Source organism: Cyprinus carpio, chromosome A25 (genome assembly GCF_018340385.1).
Source record: "Cyprinus carpio isolate SPL01 chromosome A25, ASM1834038v1, whole genome shotgun sequence".
NCBI classification, from domain to species: Eukaryota; Metazoa; Chordata; class Actinopteri; order Cypriniformes; family Cyprinidae; genus Cyprinus; species Cyprinus carpio.
In genome coordinates, this window is record NC_056596.1 from 1,160,327 (window position 1) to 1,180,432 (window position 20,106).

A 20,106-nucleotide genomic window follows, 5' to 3' on the forward strand; every position below is an offset into this window, starting at 1 on the left:
TTTTTGTGCTACAAATCAGAAAAAAAGGTACACTTTAGGTACTATTATGCATCTTTAAGGTACCAGTATGGACTCTTCAGGTACAGAGGTGTGCCTCTTGAAAAGGTTCCGCCCCGGAGACAGCTTTTGTACCTTTTGTTCTGAGCGTGTAGGGTGTGTTTTGGACGGTTGTGCACACGCACCTGAGACAGTGAGCTGGGATGTTCGGCTCAGGACGGCTCCGTGTCTGTTGTGTGCGAGACACTGGTAGAAGCCCTGGTCTGCCGGCGCGGAGCTGGAGATGAAGAGCGAGCCGTTGGACAGCACACGCACCCCGCCGCTCTCCTGGAGCTGGACACCGTCCCTCCTCCATCGCAGACTGACCGGAGACTCGCCTTGAGCCTGACAGTCCAGAACAACTCTCTCACCGAGAGACGCCGTCACGTCCGTGGGCTCGACGGAGAAGGACAGCTCACTGAAGCCGAGGACACCTGGAGGAGAGCAGAACGCCACACACTGGAGAAGTGTCAAGCGTTCACACAAGAACACGCTCCACCGAGAGAAGAATCAGCCCTTGCATTCTAACCTTCATGACTTGGGCTCTTTTTACATAATAAATGTGAAAATGGACCATGTGTTGGTGTGTTAAGAAGATATTTATACCTGAGCTCACCCTTACAATGGCATCTCAATGTAGTCAGGTTGATTCGGTCATACTGAGTAGTATTTTTAAAACTGGTTTGATTAATGACACCCTCAAAAAAAAAAAAAAAAAAAAAAAAAAAAAATTAAATAAATAAATAAATGAATGAATAAAAAAAAAATCAATAATAATAAAAGTAAAAAAAAAAAAAAAAAAAAAAAAAAAAAAAAAAATATATATATATAAAGTATAATAAGTATTTATATATATAAAACCTTATAACATCCTGAATATATCAGCTGGAGACTCCAGACTTTACGCACGAGATTCCTGTCAAAATACCTGTAAATATAACACGTCTTACCTGAAAACGACAAAACCCAGAGTAAAATCAGCGACTGCTGATGTGTTTTCCATTCCAAGGACCCCATTTATCGAGTATTCACAGTCATTCCGTGCGTTATATCCGCGCGCGTCCGGAGCGCGTCGCGACTCTCCGGAGATCCGATCCCTGACTGAAGCTGAAGCTGCTGCTCGCGACACGACGCAGTCGAAGTCAAGCCCCGCATTACATTTTATATTATAATTTAATTTTAAGTTCTGTGTTGTGTTGTTATGATTTATTTTATCTTCATTTTCTTTTTTTGTTCTAGCAGATTCGAGATCGAAAGTCTGATTTGTAAGTCTTTTTTTTTTTAAATTATTTTCTTTCCTTTTTTAAAATAAAAGTTTTATTTGATAAATGTGCAACAATACCAAAACAGCAGTATAGCTAAATATTGAAATGATAACGTGGGAATAAATAAATATAAAATAAATTAAAGCATAAATTAATAAATAAATACAGCGAAAAATAAAGAAAGAAAATAATAAATGAATGGGAAGAAATACAAAAATTAATAAATGTAATAAAAATGAATTGTATTTGTTTTAGGAAGTCATTTATTCCTTTATTTATTTTTTATTTATTTATTATTTATTTATTTTTATTTTTTTTTGCAGATTTAGTCCTTCTTAACTGTTGACAGTGAAATGTGTTTTTCCACAAACTCACCACTGGACATATATTTTGGATTAATAAAATGTATATGAAGAATGCGAATAATTGGAAAAAATATTATATATTATATTACTATAATATTGTATATACATACATACATATTTACGTAAAGTGCAACACAAATGAAAGCTTTACTCAGAGTGAGTGCAGAAATATGACCAAAATAAATAAGATTAATGATTAATATTCTGATTAATATTAACCTTCAAATGCATATCTTCATATTTTTTCACATGAACTTTCGTAGAATTACAGCAAGCGTAAATATCACTAAAATGGACTTTCACTGACAATATATAAACATTAAAAAAATCTTATTTTTCCATTTAATCTGTCCAATTTTTAGTCAACACAACCAATGTACGGTTAGCATACTAACAAATTAATATATATAAAAGAAAAAATATAAGTATAAAATAGATGCTAAACAAAGGATCTTTTTCTATTATATTGCCATAAATGTACTTTTCTGAAAGTTGATCAAATGTTTGTTGTTTATAAATGCATGTAGGCATATTAAGACAATCTATATTGTTTTCCACCTGAAACATTTATGGCAAATGTAAATATTATTATTTTTTTAATTAATTGATAAAATAAGCAGTTTTATTAAGTCTATGAATGCAACAGTATCAGTTTTTAACATAACTTTAATATAACAAAATTATCAACATGTCATAAAAGTCTCCCACAGGTTTCTGATAAGAGCATAAAGTGTTTTATGATATAAATGTGATGTCATATCCTGTTGTCTGCTGCTGTACCAGCGCTGCACTGAACACAGAGATGCAGGGCATTTTTATTTTTAGATTTTCAGTGTAATTTTAGTTAATATGTTAGTATTTTTTATTGTTCTTGTCATTTTTATTTTTCTTATGTGTATATAATTTTTATTTCAATTTTAGTTGGAGTTATTTTAGTACTTCACGTTAAACTGAATGAAAATGTGAAATGTTGCCTTGGTAACAAGCTGAAATGAAATCGTTCTAAGTTTGATTTTATTATTTTTTTTATTTCATTTAACATTTATTTTAAAATAACAAAAAATTTGTATTAATATCTTGAATAGGTTTTTATTTGTATATTTTCTTTTTTTCATAATTTTAGTTAACATTCTAGTATTTTTAATATTATTTTTTAAAAATGTCTTTTTTATTTAATATTAATATTTAATTTTTTATTAATTTTTTAAAGTTTTTATTTTATCATTTATGTTCCATTTTAATTGTAATAATTGTTTTCAGTAATTTTGTTTTTGTCATTATTTTTTAAATATCAATATATATAGTTTTTCTTCATTTTTATTTCAGTTTTAGTTATGAAAATGAGAAATGTTGCTATTACAGTTTGTTAGTTTAACTATAATAACCCATTCACATAGTAATAGCGGTGCTTCGCTTAAATATGACTAAAGCTTAAAACAGTAATGTATTAAAAGTGATTTTAATACATTTCACAACATGTCTCTGTAAATCACTACGACATGAAGAGTCTGAACATAAAGCTCAACAGATGATGCACGTGTGTTTGTGTGCTCAGTTTAGTAATTTATTGAAAGTGATTTTAATACATTTCACAACACGTGTGTTTGTGTGCAGAGCTCGATCTTTCTCAGCACAATAACACAAGACAAGTTATGTTAGAATATCATATTTGTACTTTAAAACAGGTTTTGTGGATCAATAGCGCTGAAGTCATTAGCATCGTGTGTGGGGTCATGGGAAAGAGACACAACACCGTCTCATTGGTCAGAGCCACGGTCAGGGTGAACCCCCATCTCCACAAACCTCTGACCTTTGACCTCTGGCTTGGAAAGCATGACCTCTATCCCCCCGAAAGCACATATGATTGAATGAGCAGAAGAGCATTCATTATTAGTTCTGTTTGATTCGTCAGGAGTCTGTGCTGTTAGTGAACATAATTAGTGTTGGTGATTTGAACAAACCCCAAACACAAAGTATTCAACTCCAGCATGCACTTCACAACACTGTGTTATTAAAGCAACACTGAGATACTGTTAGAACTAAATTACATTGATAAATAATTAATTCATTTAAAAAATAGAAATGTTTCCTTAGCAAATAGCTGAATAGTTTTGGCCTTTGCTTATTGTATAAGGAGAATTTTATGTTTTATATAATAAATAAATACATAATCACTTATCTTCTCTAATAAGTCATTTAATATATATATATATATACATACATACATATTAGGTATAATATATATATATAGGTACATACATATTATATATGAAATATTTCAGTTCTGGATGCAGGTAATATCTGGTTCACTATTAGAAACCAATTGTTTATTGCTTTGCTAAAGCATATCCTATGTACTATAAAATGAAATTACATATTTTATGCAGTATACACAGCTTTTTGAGTTGCGTACTGAATATTTCTGAAGGCATTGGTTAAGTCAACAGTATTGAATTTGAACAAATAATTATTGTAATATCGTTTTTTTTTTTTTTGTATGCTGCAGTGTCAATGTGAACCAACAGAGGGCGCTCAAACTGGAAAAACACACTTCAGGACAACACAGTGTTGTTTAAAAATGTTTATTGGCTTTTAAAACCACTTAAAAAATCTCACCTGTGAGTACTTTCCATTGGAAATAAAAAAAAAGAGGAGAAAAGAACAAAACATCGCTGAAACACTTCTGCAATATTAACAAGCTACTGTCCACATAGAGCAGATAAACCAGCACATCAGAAGCTCAAATCTACAGATCCAAACTGACAGACAGAATGAACATGTTTTTCTACAAGACCGACCTGACGAACGACATCTGCGGCGTCAAACCCTGTGTATCAAAAGAGGACTGGAGTCTTACTGCTAAAATAATAATAAAAAAAACAGTAATTAATCAGTGCCTTAATAAACGCCAGAACATAAAAAATATTTACAGCTTTCTTCACATATGCATTTTATATATATATATATATATATATATATAAAAAGAAGAAAAATTGAAGATATATTCAAAACGAAAAACAAGAACAACGTTCATGAACAGAAACAGACTTATTTTAACTTAGTAAACTTCGTAAAATGCATATAGCTTCTGAAGAACTACTTTTGTCCCCTCTCGTCCTGTTTTGATTGGCTAAAAGAGTGGTCACTACAAATACTACCATAGATAGTTTAACATACATGCGCACATACAGTCATTTTATAACATGGTGAAGCATGTTGGCTTTTTTTTTTTAACTCGCTGTAATTTTTAAATTTAATATTTTCTTCTCAGGTACGAGAAGTTGTACAACGCGGATCTCATTGAGATTAGAGCTCATTGCTACACAAGGCAATTATTCATTGTCGTTTTCGAGCACAGGTGAGTAGTTCCCCTATTTATTGTCATTAGAAGAAAAACAACGCGGGCACCAATTGTTGTTTGTCGACAGAAAAAGAAACCCAACTTCTAGTGCAATAAGATAAACGTTTTCAAACCATTTCCAGTGTCTGCTCCTTTGATTCGTCTCTGCACACAACATTTAGCTAGGTCACGATAAAATTAACTTTATATTTAAGTCTGATCTAATTTCTTTTTTTTTTCTCTCGATAAATCCATGCTTTAATATCCTCTTCATTTGCACATCACATCTGCGTACGCAGGAACCAATAAACTTATAAGAAAAATGGTATATTAGCAAGCTACAGACCCAACATTTACTAGCACATCACAGGAAGCCAGAAACGTAACAAGCGAAATATCGTGCTGGCTATGGACTCGTTATGATCAGCGTTTTCTTCTTAAGGGCCCTCGAATCTACCTACAAATCATCACCATTAGCGTTTTGATAAAATGGAAATCTCATGATGACAACTATGTCCTTTTTACAAATGTCGCACTACCTACAGCCTAGAAACTTAACCTTCGTGAACCTGTACAACATGCTCCTCATTCAGTTACCTATACATCCGCCATATACATAATTTACACAAATGCTAATTCACTTACTGTAAAAACAAACAAAAACAGTCAAGATCTCTTTTTTTGATGACGGGCGGATGGAAACCACAACGGATCGCAATCTCTTGTTCTCCACAGCTTCTCTTTGGTATGCAGTTAAGGCTGGAGAAACTACACAGGTTTGCCTGCTGATCTCGAGTTGGTAAGAATATCTAGCCATCACCATACCATCGTCACTACCAGTTTGAAACTGTGTGCTAACAAAGCCTTCAAAGTGGCTTTGAAGGCTTCTGAAGATGGAGAACTGCTTAATCACGACAAGTGCACCAAGTTTGTTCTTTTAAGTAATTCTTGAATTCTGAAGCGTTTAATGAGATGGGATAAGGCCTTAGACTCTGGAAATAAGGCAGACGAGTCTTATCTTCCCATTTTTTTGGAAAACAACAACAACAAAAAAAATCTCATGCCTCCCCAACAGTTTGGATTTAACAGTACAAGTATTATGGCCTTAAAACCTTTTTCCCCAAAAATTGGTAAAATTACTTTGACAAAACAAATGATGGCTGATGAAAGGTACAGTAAATGCGATTCTTTAAGTCAGCACCAAGTAGCACCTAAGATCTTTGCAGTTCTCTGAACTGACTGGTTTACGATATGTAGATGTGATATTTCACCTCTGCTGTACTTACGGTATTTGGGGGCACTCTTTTGTTCTCCTACCAAACCCGCAAAAGCCACATTACTGGACAACTGTCTTGAAAGGGAGTTTCCCCAACGTCAACGATTTGTTACTTGGAATATTGCATTTCGTTTAAATATAAGAGCAAACTATGCACTATGGTTTTAGTAAGAGGAAATATATGAATGAGGGATATGCTTGTGCACCAGATGATGTCTCATCGTATTGGACATACTTTACTACCAGCTGGAACCATAGGAAATATCTGACCGCCCACTATACATGACTTCTGAGTGGGGAGAAATGACTGGAATGATCTATGAAATCATACAACAGGAATACGAACAAAATGATTGTAAAAAATAATAATAATAATAATTCAGATAAAGCACATGCCTGTAAGAGATTTACCTCAGGCTGGCACTTTACACTGGACAGTCCAAAGCGTCCAGATTTTTGCTGCACAGACACATCATTCAATATTTTTGTACATAAAGGATACACAAAATGTTGCAATACAAAAAACAAACGCTGAACAGAAACCATAAATATAAACCACAACAGACGACAGCAACATCAACAGTAAAAGAACAGGGAATAATATTATCCCAACATTTCCACGGTTGGCTGGTCTTTATTCTCCAGCCAATCAAAACCAGCAGAATTCACAGTATCGCTGCAAATCTGCTGAAACAGAGGATCATTCTTCAGTTCTTCCAGTGTGGCATCTTCATATTGGTCCTGCTGCTGACTGGGGTCAAACAGCAAGTTGGGGTCCAAAGTGTTCAGGTCATTAATGCTACTCGAAAGGTCAGAAGTCAACCGGATATCGCTGGAAAAGTCAGAGGCGACAGCACTGAGCTCTGACGCCACCTGTCCGACGAGTTGCGAACTGGGGTTGAGGCTGTCCTCCCCCAAGAGATCCTTGACGGTAGTGTTGAAGTCCAGTTGCTCTTGCTGCTCCTGATCCACAACCTGCTGCGAGGTTTGGGGCAACAAGTGCTGCTGGGTGAGATCAGGGTCAACTTGTAACTGTTGTTGGTCCTGGAGTTGCAACTGTGTGTCTTGAAGTTGCAGCTGTTGGTCTCGGAGTTGTAATTGCTGATCTGGAAGTTGCAGCTGTTGATTCTGGAGCTGTAGCTGTTGATCTTGTTCCTGGAGCTGAAGCTGCTCTTCCGGTTGTTGCAGTCCAGAGCCTGATTGTGCTTGACTGTCACCACTGGAGAAGGAGACTTGCTCCTCTCCCGCACTTATGAGGTAACCCGTCTTCTGGAAGTCGAAAGGCGAAGGGCTTGAGTCCAGAGGCAGCTGCTGGTTCTGAGAGTTGGGGCCTCCGGGGAAGCCCTGTGTCGTCTCCAGGATTTGGGTTAAGTTCATCCGTGCTGTATAATTGGCGGGCAGGTTATTTACACCCAGCCCTCGCACTGCGTCGTCTCCATCCGTGTCCATCTTGCTAAGGAGCACGGTGGTGATCTTAGCGCTATTGCTTTGCTGCCCCTGGTGACTGATGGGAAGCAGCTCAGACTGCATCATGATGTTTAGTGGAACCGATTGGCTCCTCTGGGCCAAGCTGCTGGCACTGACCACAGACTGGTTGTTGGACAAAATGTTCAGGACCTCAGATGTCAGGGGGCAATTAAAGGGAGAAACAACAGATCGTGGGGTGGTTACTGTTTGTGCAGTGGTGCCACTAAGGTTACGCTGGCGAACTGCTGGGCTAACGCTGCGACACCGGAAGGTTCCACCTCCAGATGTAGATGTGCTTCCTGCCCCTTTATTGTCCAGCGGAGCTGGGACGGCAAAACTTTCTTGCTTGCTACTAAGGGTGGTTTGCTGTCCTTGTTGCACTGGAGAAACGGCTGTTAACCTTCCCATGTTTCCGTCCTGATGCCTTGACTGACACTGGAGAGATTGACCCGGGATGGCAAAAGCATGTGGTTTACGGAAGTGGTCCTCGACCAGATCCTGGTAACTGGGCAGGATACCAATGGTGGCGTTGGTGGATATAACAGGAGACCCTGCGGTGCTGTTGTACCTGTTGTTGATCCACTCCAGCTTGGCTTTATCTGGGTGGGTGGCCATTGGCCTCTGCATGGGTTTCACTGGACTGCTGGACACAACACTACCATCATGATATCCAGTTATACTGGAGTTTATAGGAGTGAACGCAAAGGGATTGCGGCATTCGATGGGGCTCGGAGGAACACTGCTGCTGCAGTTTGACAGTGGAGTGCTGATGGGTGTATGGCGCCCACCTAAGATGCTATCCACTGGGGTAACAGGTGCCATTCGAGAACAAGGGCTTTCTCTGGTCAAGCAATGCCCCCCTGGCAGCATCTCGGAGGTAGGAGTTGGTGTAGGTGTTGGCGTTGGAGTGGGCGTCGGAGTTGGCGTGTGGATTGGCGTGGCGCTACTGTGGGACGAATGATAGAACTGTGTACTTGTCTGATGGGGTGACAGGATCGTTCCTTGGCCAACCGTGGCTTGACCTTGTAGGGATATATCAACACAGCTCAGGTAGGATTGCAAGCTACTATTCAGCTTCATCTGTTCCTCCATCTGTACAAGCTCTTCTACAATACTGTCCTGGGTCATATCATCATCATTGAAGGGAAAATAGTCCATGCTTGCTTGGGCTCCTGCAAAATCAACAATCTCCTGCTGAAGAGTGAGCTGACTAGTGGTCTCATTTGCCTGGGCCGTCAACGGTAATGGATTAGTGGCAATCTGCTTGTGTTCTGCTTGCATCTGTTGCGAGTAGTCTTGCAGCGAACTCTTGAGCTCACTTACAGTAGACACCTCCTGAGAAACGTCACTGCTGATTTGTTGGTGACATGGGATTTGCTGCAGTAAAACTGTGCTTTTAGCGGAAGCAGTTTCACTCGGGCTAATATCAGCAGCTTCATTCGCGAGTTGTATAGAGTTCTGAGGATTAACCACCTGGGAGGTGTCCAGGGCTCCAATGGGAGTGTCAGAAAGAGCTAAGATTTGAGTTGGAAGAGAGCTACTCTGTTTTAGTGTAACTTTGCATGGAGCACTCTCTGGTCTTGCTGGAGAGCCCGGTCTCTGAATCTTAGCTGCTATTATAATACCAGGCTTGGCATTGCTGCCAACATCCAAAGGTTGCTGGGAAATGAATACTCTTTTAACTGGGATTGTATGAGTTTCCAAAACAGATGCAGAACGTTTTCGAGGGCTTTTTGGACCAAGACCAACATCTTTAGAAGAAGTGCTTGCAGTTGCCATCGCACAAATGGATGACAATTCGGCATCTACATTCTGGCTAGTAACAGTTAAATACAAAGTACTTTCTGGTTGATCGTTGTTGTTATTGCTGCTCGGGGCAAGAGCCCCCATGATTGTACTTGAAGGGGTTGTAGAGTCACTCTTGGCCCTTGTCACTCTCTCAGTCACAGGGGACGCCTTAATAAGAAGAGAGGGTTCACTGGAAGCCCTGAATTTAGTGGCTCTTTCATTCTTTAGTCCTGTTCTTGCCCCTGATGCAGTGATTTGTTTATCAACAGCAGTAGCTGAGTAACTGTCATTCACAGCTTCAAATGTCACTTTTACCTCACTAGTAACAGTGGATGCTGATGGGGTTGGGGTCGTGGAGGGACGCCCAGCTTTCCCAGATGACTGGAGAGACGTGACGGATGCCCCATTCTGCGCTTGCTGGATTTGGCTAGATTCTTCCAGGGAAGCTGTGCTACTGATACCTGCTGAAGCAGGTCGCAACGGGGTAGGAGTACTACTACTACTACTGCTACTGTTAGGCGCTATTGAAATTGCAGTCATCTTGACCACATTTACAGAGCTAACATGGGGCGTGGGCATCACCGTCTTGATGGGGCTGTTGGTGATGAGGAGCGTTGGGGGCGAGCGAAGTGCAATGGCGCTTGTGGCAGAAGGTTTAGGTAAAATCTGGGCATATCGGTGTCTGGCCAACCTGTCTCCGACTGGGCTGGCAGGGATATTTTGGGGTGTTTTTGGAGACTGCTTAACAGGTTGTGTCACAACCTGGAAGTTAACAGGTACAACTTTTCCCTCTGCTGCCCCAACAGGACTTGGAGAGGTCATTAGTTGCCTGTTTCTCTGAACCTGCAAATGATGCAAACAAAGGCACAATCTAAATCATTTGTCATTCAGCAATATCGAATCATCCATACCCTGCTATCGACCAAAATCTCCTTACTGTGATAGGACTTGGAACAGCAGTGACCACAATGCCAATGGTTGGTTGAGGGGACAATAGTGCAGGACTTCCAGAGGTCAGGCTGGATCCAGGGCCGGGTGTCCCCGCCTCTGCCCTTCTGGCCTGGGCATCGGTTGGCAAAGGAGAGGTGAGCTTCTGTTCCTGCTGTTTCTTCTGGATCTTCCGCTGCAGCTGCTGTTTGGCATCTACAGAAGGCGAAGGGAGGGTCTTCACTTGGGGCTGGAATAAGTTGGCTTCACCAGTTGGCACAAAGGCAGAGGCAGGCGTAGGGGTTTTCATACCTGGTTTTTATCAAAGAGATTCAAGTTAAATACAAGTAATGAACATAGTTTGAATGCCACACAAATAAAACTCCTGAAGGGTGCAACCAGTAGCTACTACAACCAACATTTAATCAAGCATCGTCTAGATTTGTATGCGAGGTAATTTTTGTGTCTTGCCTGTTGGGGTTCCAGTCATAACAGTAAGAGCTGCCATGGACTTAGTGCCTATATAGTGACTGTTGAGAAGAAAGCGCGCCAGTTCCTCCACACTGTCAAACTGGCGACTCAAAACCTTCTGAGCCCATTCACAGACAAGACCACAAGCTGCCGAGCGCATCTCATCCTCAGCACTGGGAGACTGTCCAGTCGACTCCAACAACTCACACTAAAGAAGCCCAGCAATAAGAGGCTTATCAAGCTTGTACAAACTTCATTTGAAAACCAACACAATGCAGTTGCCATTAGGGCATGATATGAATCTCTTGTTTTGGATTTGACAGAAACAGGATACTGACCCCATCTCCTGATTTGTGTAAGTCCAGGTTAGGGAGTGACGGCATGTGCACAAATGCTTTTTTTCTCAGCCCACTGTAGCAGTACGTAATGCATTGTAAAGGTTCACAACAATTCTCAATGCACAATAAAGTTTCAAAACAAAATGTTGTCAAGCTTTAGGCGTTACGCAGGTAGGAACCTACAGTATCTCAAAATCAAAATACATCAGATTTTTCCACACAAAAGGATATTTTGATTTCCCCCTCATGCCCAAACGGCGTGCCTTCATGTTCGGAAAAACGTTTTTCATGATCTTTCCAAAATCAGCTGCGCTTAAAGGATGGTAACCCAGATTGTCGCAATAACTCCTGGAACACAGCATCAGAAACTGATGAGAACAAGCAAACACAACTTCTGTCCATTACCGCAGTGTCAAATCACTCACTTGTATTCGTCGTACACCTCTTGTTTTGGCAGTGAGGTTTCTGGGTGCTCTTCCAAGTGATTTCGGATCCAGTTGAACGCGTACATCTGTTGAGTCCGGCTGGACGACATGGAATTCTGGTCGCTATGGGGAAAACATAGGAAAAGAATGGCTTAAACCAGTGATGGTGCAGCACCAGAAGGGTGTGCGTACATTTGTTGGTCCTTTATAATATATCATGTAACAAACGACTTCAAAATCATTTTCCCATTAATATAGTTAAAGTTGTAGTACCATATCGCAGGACTTGCAGAGCCCCTCTGATTTTCAGTTCTATTGGACATCATGTTGGTAAAGAGGGGTTGACATGATGGACAGATAAGGGGAAACAAATGATAAAACACAGGAAGCTTGGTATTGCAATGTCATAATTTACACAAAATCTATATAAATGGCGAAATGATTAGCTCATATGACTCATAAATCAACGTGAAGCTGACAACAAATGCAAAATTAAACAATATTACAAAAAATAATACTTGCAAATGTTTAGATTTTGTTTCATAAATGCATTTCATATATGCATGTTTCACGAATGTAAATAAGAGTGAATCATAAACATCAGACGTGTATTTGATATTGCAAAGCACAAAAATCACAAATGAGGAGTTGAAATCATAAAAAGAGAGGAGGGGGATATGGAAGTAAATATTGTAGATAAAAAATAAAATGTACCTTTTGTCATTGCCACTACTGGGACTAGAAGGCAACTTAAGGTAGAGGTAGAGCTTTTCGATATCTGTAAACTTCTCAACATCTTGCTGTGTAAATGAACAACACAAGGATTATGAGACAAATGCAATTCATACAAGTTTGACATTATTTTTACTTTAAAAAAAAAACCCATTGTAAACAGTCATGCTTTACAAGGTTTAAAATGTAATTAAAGTGTGAAAATCAGTGAAATTCTATGACTATACTAAAATGAATATATTTTTGAGTTTTTCCAATAAAAGTTTATAGCTGTTTGTGATAGAGATTCCACTGCAGCAGAAATGTGATTAAGCAACTTTTTCTCCGAAAAACAAAAGAAAGTTCATTATTATCATACATAATATCAAATACCCACACCATCACACACTAAAATTCACTTAAAGGCCTTGATTTTCGGCCCCTGCAAAAGACTCCGCAGCCCATGACATCACTGTTTTCTCCTGCATTCATTTCCGCAAGGTTGCCGTATTGTACGGGGAGAACCAGAGCCCCTCGAGTCGGCCAGGCGCACAGTACCAGAGCGTGTCTGCGCATATGACCAACAGCAAGCCTGCAATCCTGCCCTGCTCTTAGCTGGTTGCCATGTAAACCCTGACAGTAAACATGCATGTCAATGCTGACACACTGGCAACACGTCGTTTCAGCACAGGCTCCGCCCACCTCACTTTCCATTGGCTGGTGAGAATGAATTCCTCTCACCTCGTCCTATTCTATTCGCCTCTTTGTTGCTAGGGGAAACCGGCACTCATGAATGGCTGGACAGCCAATGAGAGTAAGAAGAAAAAAAAAGACAATTCACTGTTATTTCTTAAATGTACCAGGTAGTGGTTATAAATCCCTCCGTGCAAAGCAAACAGCCTTATTCGTATTCTGTTCGACTCTTTACAGGCTTTATTATGCTCATTCTGTCTACTAAACAGCTTTATTAATCCCTGTGATTATTGAAAAACATCATTCTAACACACTATGACATCTGTATGGAGTAGTTATCTTGCCTCTGATTGGCTGTACTGCAGCCAATCGCTGAGCAACAAAACACATTACATGTAAAATTGTACACTGTACATCAAATTCTACCACACAGTATTGTATTTTGTACCATATGTATAGTGCATCTTTAAATTCTGATTGGATAACTTGGGCTTGAAGTTCTTTTATGTTGCTTTCACAAACAGCTTCAGTCGCACCAATTAACTAACTATTATTATATGGTGAAAGAGTTGTTTATTCTGATTATGATTAAACTATTAAGTGAACATTGGTGTCTTTTATCATATTGCTGTTCCAGGCATTTTATAAAAATAATAGGCCTCTCTGCATCATGTTGTCCCAAACAAGCACCCTTTAACCGTGGTAAAAGATACAGTTTGAGTAGCTTTTTACTTTTACTGTTTATTTGTACGTTTATACATTTGCACACTGTAGAGTAGCTGTTAATGTATTGTATAGCTGTACCCACAACAATTTCCATCAGCCAATGAACATTCTATACTATTCTATACCCATTCCAATCTATACAATTCCAATCCATTCCACTCTATTCTATTCCAAAACTATTCTGTTCAATTCCAATCTATATAACAACATTCAGTTTCATTCTATACCATTCCAATCCATTCTATTCTATTTCAATCCATTATACTTCATTCCAATCTATAGAATTTCATTGCATTCCATTCTATTCTATTCAAATCCATTCTATTCCAATCTAATTGCATTCCACTCCAATCTATTCAATTAAATTCCATTCTATTCTATTCCATTTAAATCAATTATATTCCATTCCAATCTATACAATTCCAATGCATTCCACTCTATTCTGTTCCAAATCCATTCTATTCAATTCCAATCAATACAAAAACTGCATTCCATTCCATTCTATTCCAATCCATTATACTCAATTCCAATCTATAAATTGCATCACATTCCATTCTATTCTATTAAAATTAATTCTATTCCAATCTATTCAATTCCAATCTATCCAACTGCATTCTATTCTAATTCCATTCTATGTAATTGCATTCCATTCCAATCTTTACAATTCCAAATACTCCATTCCAATCTATAAATTGCATCACATTCCATTCTTTTCTATTAAAATTCATTCTATTCCAATCTATACAATTGCATTCCATTTTAATTCTATATCTATTCTATTCCAGATCCATTCTATTCAATTCCAATCTATATAACTGCATTCAATTCTATACAATTCCAGTCCATTCCATTCTATTCCAATCCATTATACTCCATTCCAAACTATATAATTTCGTTGCATTCCATTCTATTTATATCCATTCCATTCTATTTCAATCTATACAATTGCATTCCATTCTAATTATATTCTATATAATTGCATTCCATTCCAATCTATACAATTCCAATCTATTCTGTTTCAATCCATTATATTCCATTCCAATCTACAGAATTCCATTCCATTCTATTCTATTCTGCTGCTGCTACAAATGATCCTATTTTCATCTTCCTGGTTATGGCCTCCATGGACACAACTGTTTGTTAGTGAAGTCATGGCACACGTTCATATATGTATACCGTTCAGCATCCCACAAAAGCTAAAACTAGCTGTGCGGATCGACCTTTGACTTTCAGGTTTGTCAGCTTTGCCTGGAACATTATCAGTTAAAAACTGTGGATATTTCTGTCTAGTTTGTCTAACTTTCCTGAAATACCTCTTTAAAGATCACAGCAAACTAAAAGCCAATATTCATCAGCGAAACAGCAGTAAGACAAGTGCAATGAATGACTTCTTCATGTAAAGCCTCACATGAAGTTAATTTACATAAATTTTGCTCATATATATTGAGAATGAACAATCTTTCAAAAATTACTGTGGATTTACCATGATACGGTTTACGTTAATAACACAATACTTGAATAAATACTGTGGTAATAAATGATTACCATACTCAAATACCGTGACATTTATTTGATCATTCAAGGTAATTCACAGAATTACCATGGTACAAATGGGGTAGGTGATACAGCAAATATTAATGAATATTACAAATATTTAAGTTAATAAGTTAATCTTCTTGTCAGTTCGAATAATTTCTGCAAATTCCTGGACCACAAAACCAGTCATAAGGTTCATTTTTTTACATCAAGATGTATACATCATCTGAAAGCAGAATAAATAATCTCTCCATTGATGTATGGTTTGTTAGGAGGACAATATTTGTCTGAGATACAACTATTTGAAAATCTGGAATCTGAGGGCGCAAAAAATCTAAATATTGAGAAAATTACCTTTAAAGTTGATCAAAGGAAGTTCTTAGCAATGCATATTACTAATGATAATACATTTTTGATACATTTATGATAGGAAATTTGGTGTAACTTCTACAAACATGTAAAGGAAGAATTATGACAAATACATAATCCATCTAAAGAAAGATATAGCAAGACACTACGATACTCCGTTGACTAATAACTGTGGATAATTCCACAATGATAACTGCTGTAGAGTGAGTTTTTTTTGTAAAAGTGAGTGGCCTTCTGTTGGATGACAAATGCTGTAGAAAGCACTGTCACACACACACACACGTGTGCTGGAACTAAAAATAAATCACACTGTCAGACAGTAATGAATATCACTAACATATTCTCTTCACGATCAGAATAGTCTCAAAATGAACACATTCACCAAATATGACTCACAAACTAGTGACCTCATTCACATTCACAAATGCAAAACAGTTCATGAACATGTTTTCGTAAATGTTTCTACATCTAAAAACTGAAAACTTGTCCAATGTTTTTAAAAACCATGCTCATTTTCTGCATGCATGTAATACTCCTATGATCTTCTACACCAGCCTAAGTGTGCATTATACAACCAGAGCACTTGACACACAATACTGCATCCCACAATGCAATGTGCTCAGCTTGACCTTCCATTTCCAGCGTGATGAATGAACCAGATGCTGGTTTATCTGGTTCACCAGTGGCTGATAACTAGATAGCTGGGAAGCCAATGGCCAGTGTAACACTGATTTTTAAAATATTTATTATTGGTATTTTTATAGTAATTTGTGTAGCATTAATTCATAATATAATTATTATTTAAATTATTATTGTTGTATTCATTTGGTTTGATATTTGACAGAAAATATTCACAGGAAAAGTCTTTTTAAAAAACGCTGTTAATTAAAAAATATTTATAACAATTATAGCAACATTATTAATGTAATACTTGCACAATATTATGTCAAAATATGCTAATTTATTATAGAAACAGTGGCAACAGCAATATGATAAGACTTCAATATTCATAAATAGTTACATTTATAAATAACATTTAAAATCCTCGACCAAGGAAAACACATCTGCATTATAAACAACAATTCTCATGCAGAATCTCAAATTAAGAGTCCAAACTACGTGTCTGATAATACAAACCTGGAAGCACATCGCCTAAATGTTTATAATTATTGACATGAGAGACTTACCAAAATACTCTCCACTTTTGATTGTACTGATTTGCTGTAAAACAAGAAAAACAGATTATTAGACCGGTTGTGCTTCAAGTATAAACACAGTGGAGTGGGGGAAAAAACAAGACATGCTGTTGAGTTCCTGATAACAGGCAGGGCATTTCTAGGAGTTGGTTGCACTAGTTTAAGATAAAAGAAAAGAACACCTGTCTATTCATTTAACAGGTTTGCTGGTTCTGGAGAAATTAAGCTTTTATGGACATTGTAGGTTAAGTGCATGTAGATAATCTAAAATCATTTTCATGTCTGATTTTTATGGGAAATGAGGTAAAGTGGACTTCCAAAATCAATCAGACGTCGCATTGAACTGAAATCAGACATTGCATGCAATGATATCAGATAACCCATGCAATGCAATTAGACATCATCCCTGTGCAACTGAAATCAGACAATTCAAGCACTGGATCAGACATCATCCCCATGCAATGAAATCATACATCCATTGCAACTAAAATCAGACATCCAAATGCAATGCAATTAGACAGACTTTGACATGATCACATGAACTGAGATCAGATGTTACTTGCATCTGAAATCAGATATGCCATTGCAATGACCTTAAATGACCCATGCAATAAAATCAGACACCATATCCATGCAATAGAATCAGATATCATATCCAAGCAATTAAAACAGACATCCCAATGCAATTATAAATCAAACATAATCACATGCACTGAAATCAGATATTACTTGTCATTGCATGGCATATCTGATTTAAAATGCAAGCATTATATGAGTTCAGTGCATGAGATTTACGTCTGATTTCCAGTTTCATTGCATTGGGTTGAATGATTTCATTGCTTGGATATGATGTCTGATTTTATTGCATGAGGTCTGTTTTTGTCTAACTGATTTTCTGAAGTCATTGCATGAGAAGTCAGATGTCATTGCATGGCATATCTGATTTCAGTGCATGTGATATTTATCAGTGCATGTCCGATTAATAATTGCATTGGGATATCTGTTTTAATTGCTTGGATATGATGTCTGATTCTATTACATGGGGATGGTGTCTGATTTTATTGCATGGATTTCTTGATGCCACTGCACGGGATGTCTGATTTTATTGCTTTTGGATGTCTGATTTCAGTTGCAATGGATGCATGATTTTATTGCATGGGGATGGTGTCTGATTTTATCTTGTTGATTTTCTGATGTCATTGCACAGCATATCTGCATTTCGTTCAATGATATCAGAAAATCAAATCAGACGGTGTCCCCATGCAATGAAATCATACATCTATTGCAACTGAAATCGGACATTTTAAATTAAATATCAGACATAATCACATCACATAATCCTTCATACATTGAAATTATACATTACATGCATGCCACGGAATGAAATCAGACATCCTATGCAAATACATCCCAAGCAGTGACATCAAAAAAATCCATACAAGAAAATCATTCATCATAAGTATTAAAATCAGACATCCAAATGCAATGGAAGTAGAAATAGCAATGCAATGAAATCCTATCTATCACTGGCATTTCAAATCAGCTGCACCATGCAATGAAATCAGACAATGGAAATGCATTTATAAACCAGCCATAATCACATGCATTGAAATCAAACATCCCATGCAGTGACATCAGAAAATCCATGCAATAAAATCAGACATCCAAATGCAATGGAAGTAGAAATAGCAATGCAATGCAATCATATCTATCACTGGCATTTGAAATCAGCTGCACGATGCACTGGAATCAAACAATCGAATGCATTTATAAACCAGCCATAATCACATGCATCAGATGCATGCACATGCATAATCACAAATCAGATATGCCATGCAACTAAATGTAGGCCTGCTGTCCAGTTGACATCAGACATCATATGTAAACAGTCAAACAGCACATGCAATGGAAATCAGACACCCGATACAAGCGCAAAGCGTCATGTGCACGCAAGGTGAGAGAGCAGGGATGTGCTGGAGTGTTCTTGAGATCGGACACTGATCGGATCTCTTACCAAATGGAATTCTTGATCTTGTTGTACTGCAGCGCCGTCGCTTCGGGGCTCTGCAGGGACGCTCCGGGAGCACCGGGCTGTTGTTGTTGATCATCAGCCATCACGGTGAGATTCATGCACGGGAGGAGGAGGAGCAGGAGGAAGAGGAGGAGGACAGCTTCAGCGTGTAGGCCTCATTTGAGCGCATAACGCCCGGAGCGGGGTGAGACGAGCCTTTTACCGGGAGCACGGACCGAGCAGCGCGGGCCCGGCGGGCGGATTCGGACGCATAAACGGGCGGCGGGCGAGAACGCGGAGATAATACACGCAGATTCTCGGCGGGGCGGACAGAAACAGCAGCAGCCGCCTCGGACCGAGCTGCAGGCGGGGACTGCGCATGCGCACTAATACACTCCGGAGACACAACAGTGTCAGAGATGAACACAACTGATTCAGAAATAAAGTGTTTGTTTGTTTGTTTTTAACATAACCCTAACTTACCTTTACAAAAGCTCAAGAGGTAATACTGTAGTACTGTGCCATACAAATACGTACTAAAGAGTGCACTGGTATAACATGGCCAAACGTGGTATTACCATGGTACATTTTAGTACTAGGTTTTAGATTTTTAGTAGACAGATTTTCATGTATTTACATCTGGGACTACTGTATGTCCAAAAACCTGTTAAGACCATAGTATTAGTTAAGAAATTAGTAAGAAAATTACTGAATTAAAATCTCAAAATCACTTTGTGATAACCTTCGGGAGGAAGAAGGGTTAATAAAATCTTCATTAAAGTCTAAAAATGTCCAGAGGTTACTGTAGGGATTTGGGAAGGAGGTAGTAATTATCATCAGCCTAATTTAAAACAAGTGCTAAGATATATAATGAAAGAGGTCACCCAGACTGTGTAAAAGCATTTATTTTATTGTATTGAAATAATAGGTTAATACGCCGTGTTTATTCACTGATCCGTGAAAGGAATGAAAACGAGTCTGTGAGGGATAGAAGTAAAACACTAAATAGTTTGGAAAGTTGTGGAAAAGACATTTGTGACGTATGTCCCTCTCAGCCTCGTTTTCATCCGAGTTCAGTTCAAGATGGCGCCAAATGCGTTCATGAAATCTTTCACTGAAGCTCTTTAAACCAACAAGTTGAGTCTGAATACAGCAAAATAATTCTA

At 38.1% G+C, this 20,106-nt stretch overlaps 2 protein-coding genes across 3 annotated transcripts in view; both read right to left on the bottom strand.

Moving 5' to 3' along the window:
• LOC109076506 (protogenin B-like) overlaps positions 1 to 1,130 on the bottom strand; it is a 31,046-nt gene extending 29,916 nt beyond the window's left edge. The window contains exons 1-2 of the mRNA XM_042715888.1: positions 987 to 1,130; positions 183 to 470 (exon numbers count right to left, since the gene is read on the bottom strand). Coding sequence (XP_042571822.1) covers positions 183 to 470; positions 987 to 1,053 — 355 coding nt within the window. The 5' untranslated portion in view covers positions 1,054 to 1,130. The remainder of the gene's footprint in view (positions 1 to 182; positions 471 to 986) is intronic.
• A 3,102-nt stretch (positions 1,131 to 4,232) lies between these two features.
• LOC109076504 (DNA-binding protein RFX7-like) lies at positions 4,233 to 19,425 on the bottom strand. Of its 2 annotated transcripts, XM_042714979.1 has the most exons (10): positions 18,944 to 19,423; positions 16,921 to 16,954; positions 12,413 to 12,498; positions 11,972 to 12,010; positions 11,699 to 11,821; positions 11,505 to 11,621; positions 11,274 to 11,358; positions 10,936 to 11,143; positions 10,475 to 10,776; positions 4,233 to 10,380 (listed from the first exon to the last, which is right to left on the bottom strand). In XM_042714979.1, the coding sequence occupies exons 1-10, from the start codon at positions 19,057 to 19,059 to the stop codon at positions 6,886 to 6,888; spliced, it is 4,605 nt and encodes a 1,534-aa protein (XP_042570913.1). In that variant the 5' UTR covers positions 19,060 to 19,423; the 3' UTR covers positions 4,233 to 6,885. The 2 variants fall into 2 exon arrangements, with proteins under 2 accessions (XP_042570913.1, XP_042570914.1); XM_042714980.1 differs by lacking the exon at positions 11,972 to 12,010 and having other exon boundaries at positions 18,944 to 19,425.
• Between the last annotated feature and the right edge of the window lie 681 nt (positions 19,426 to 20,106).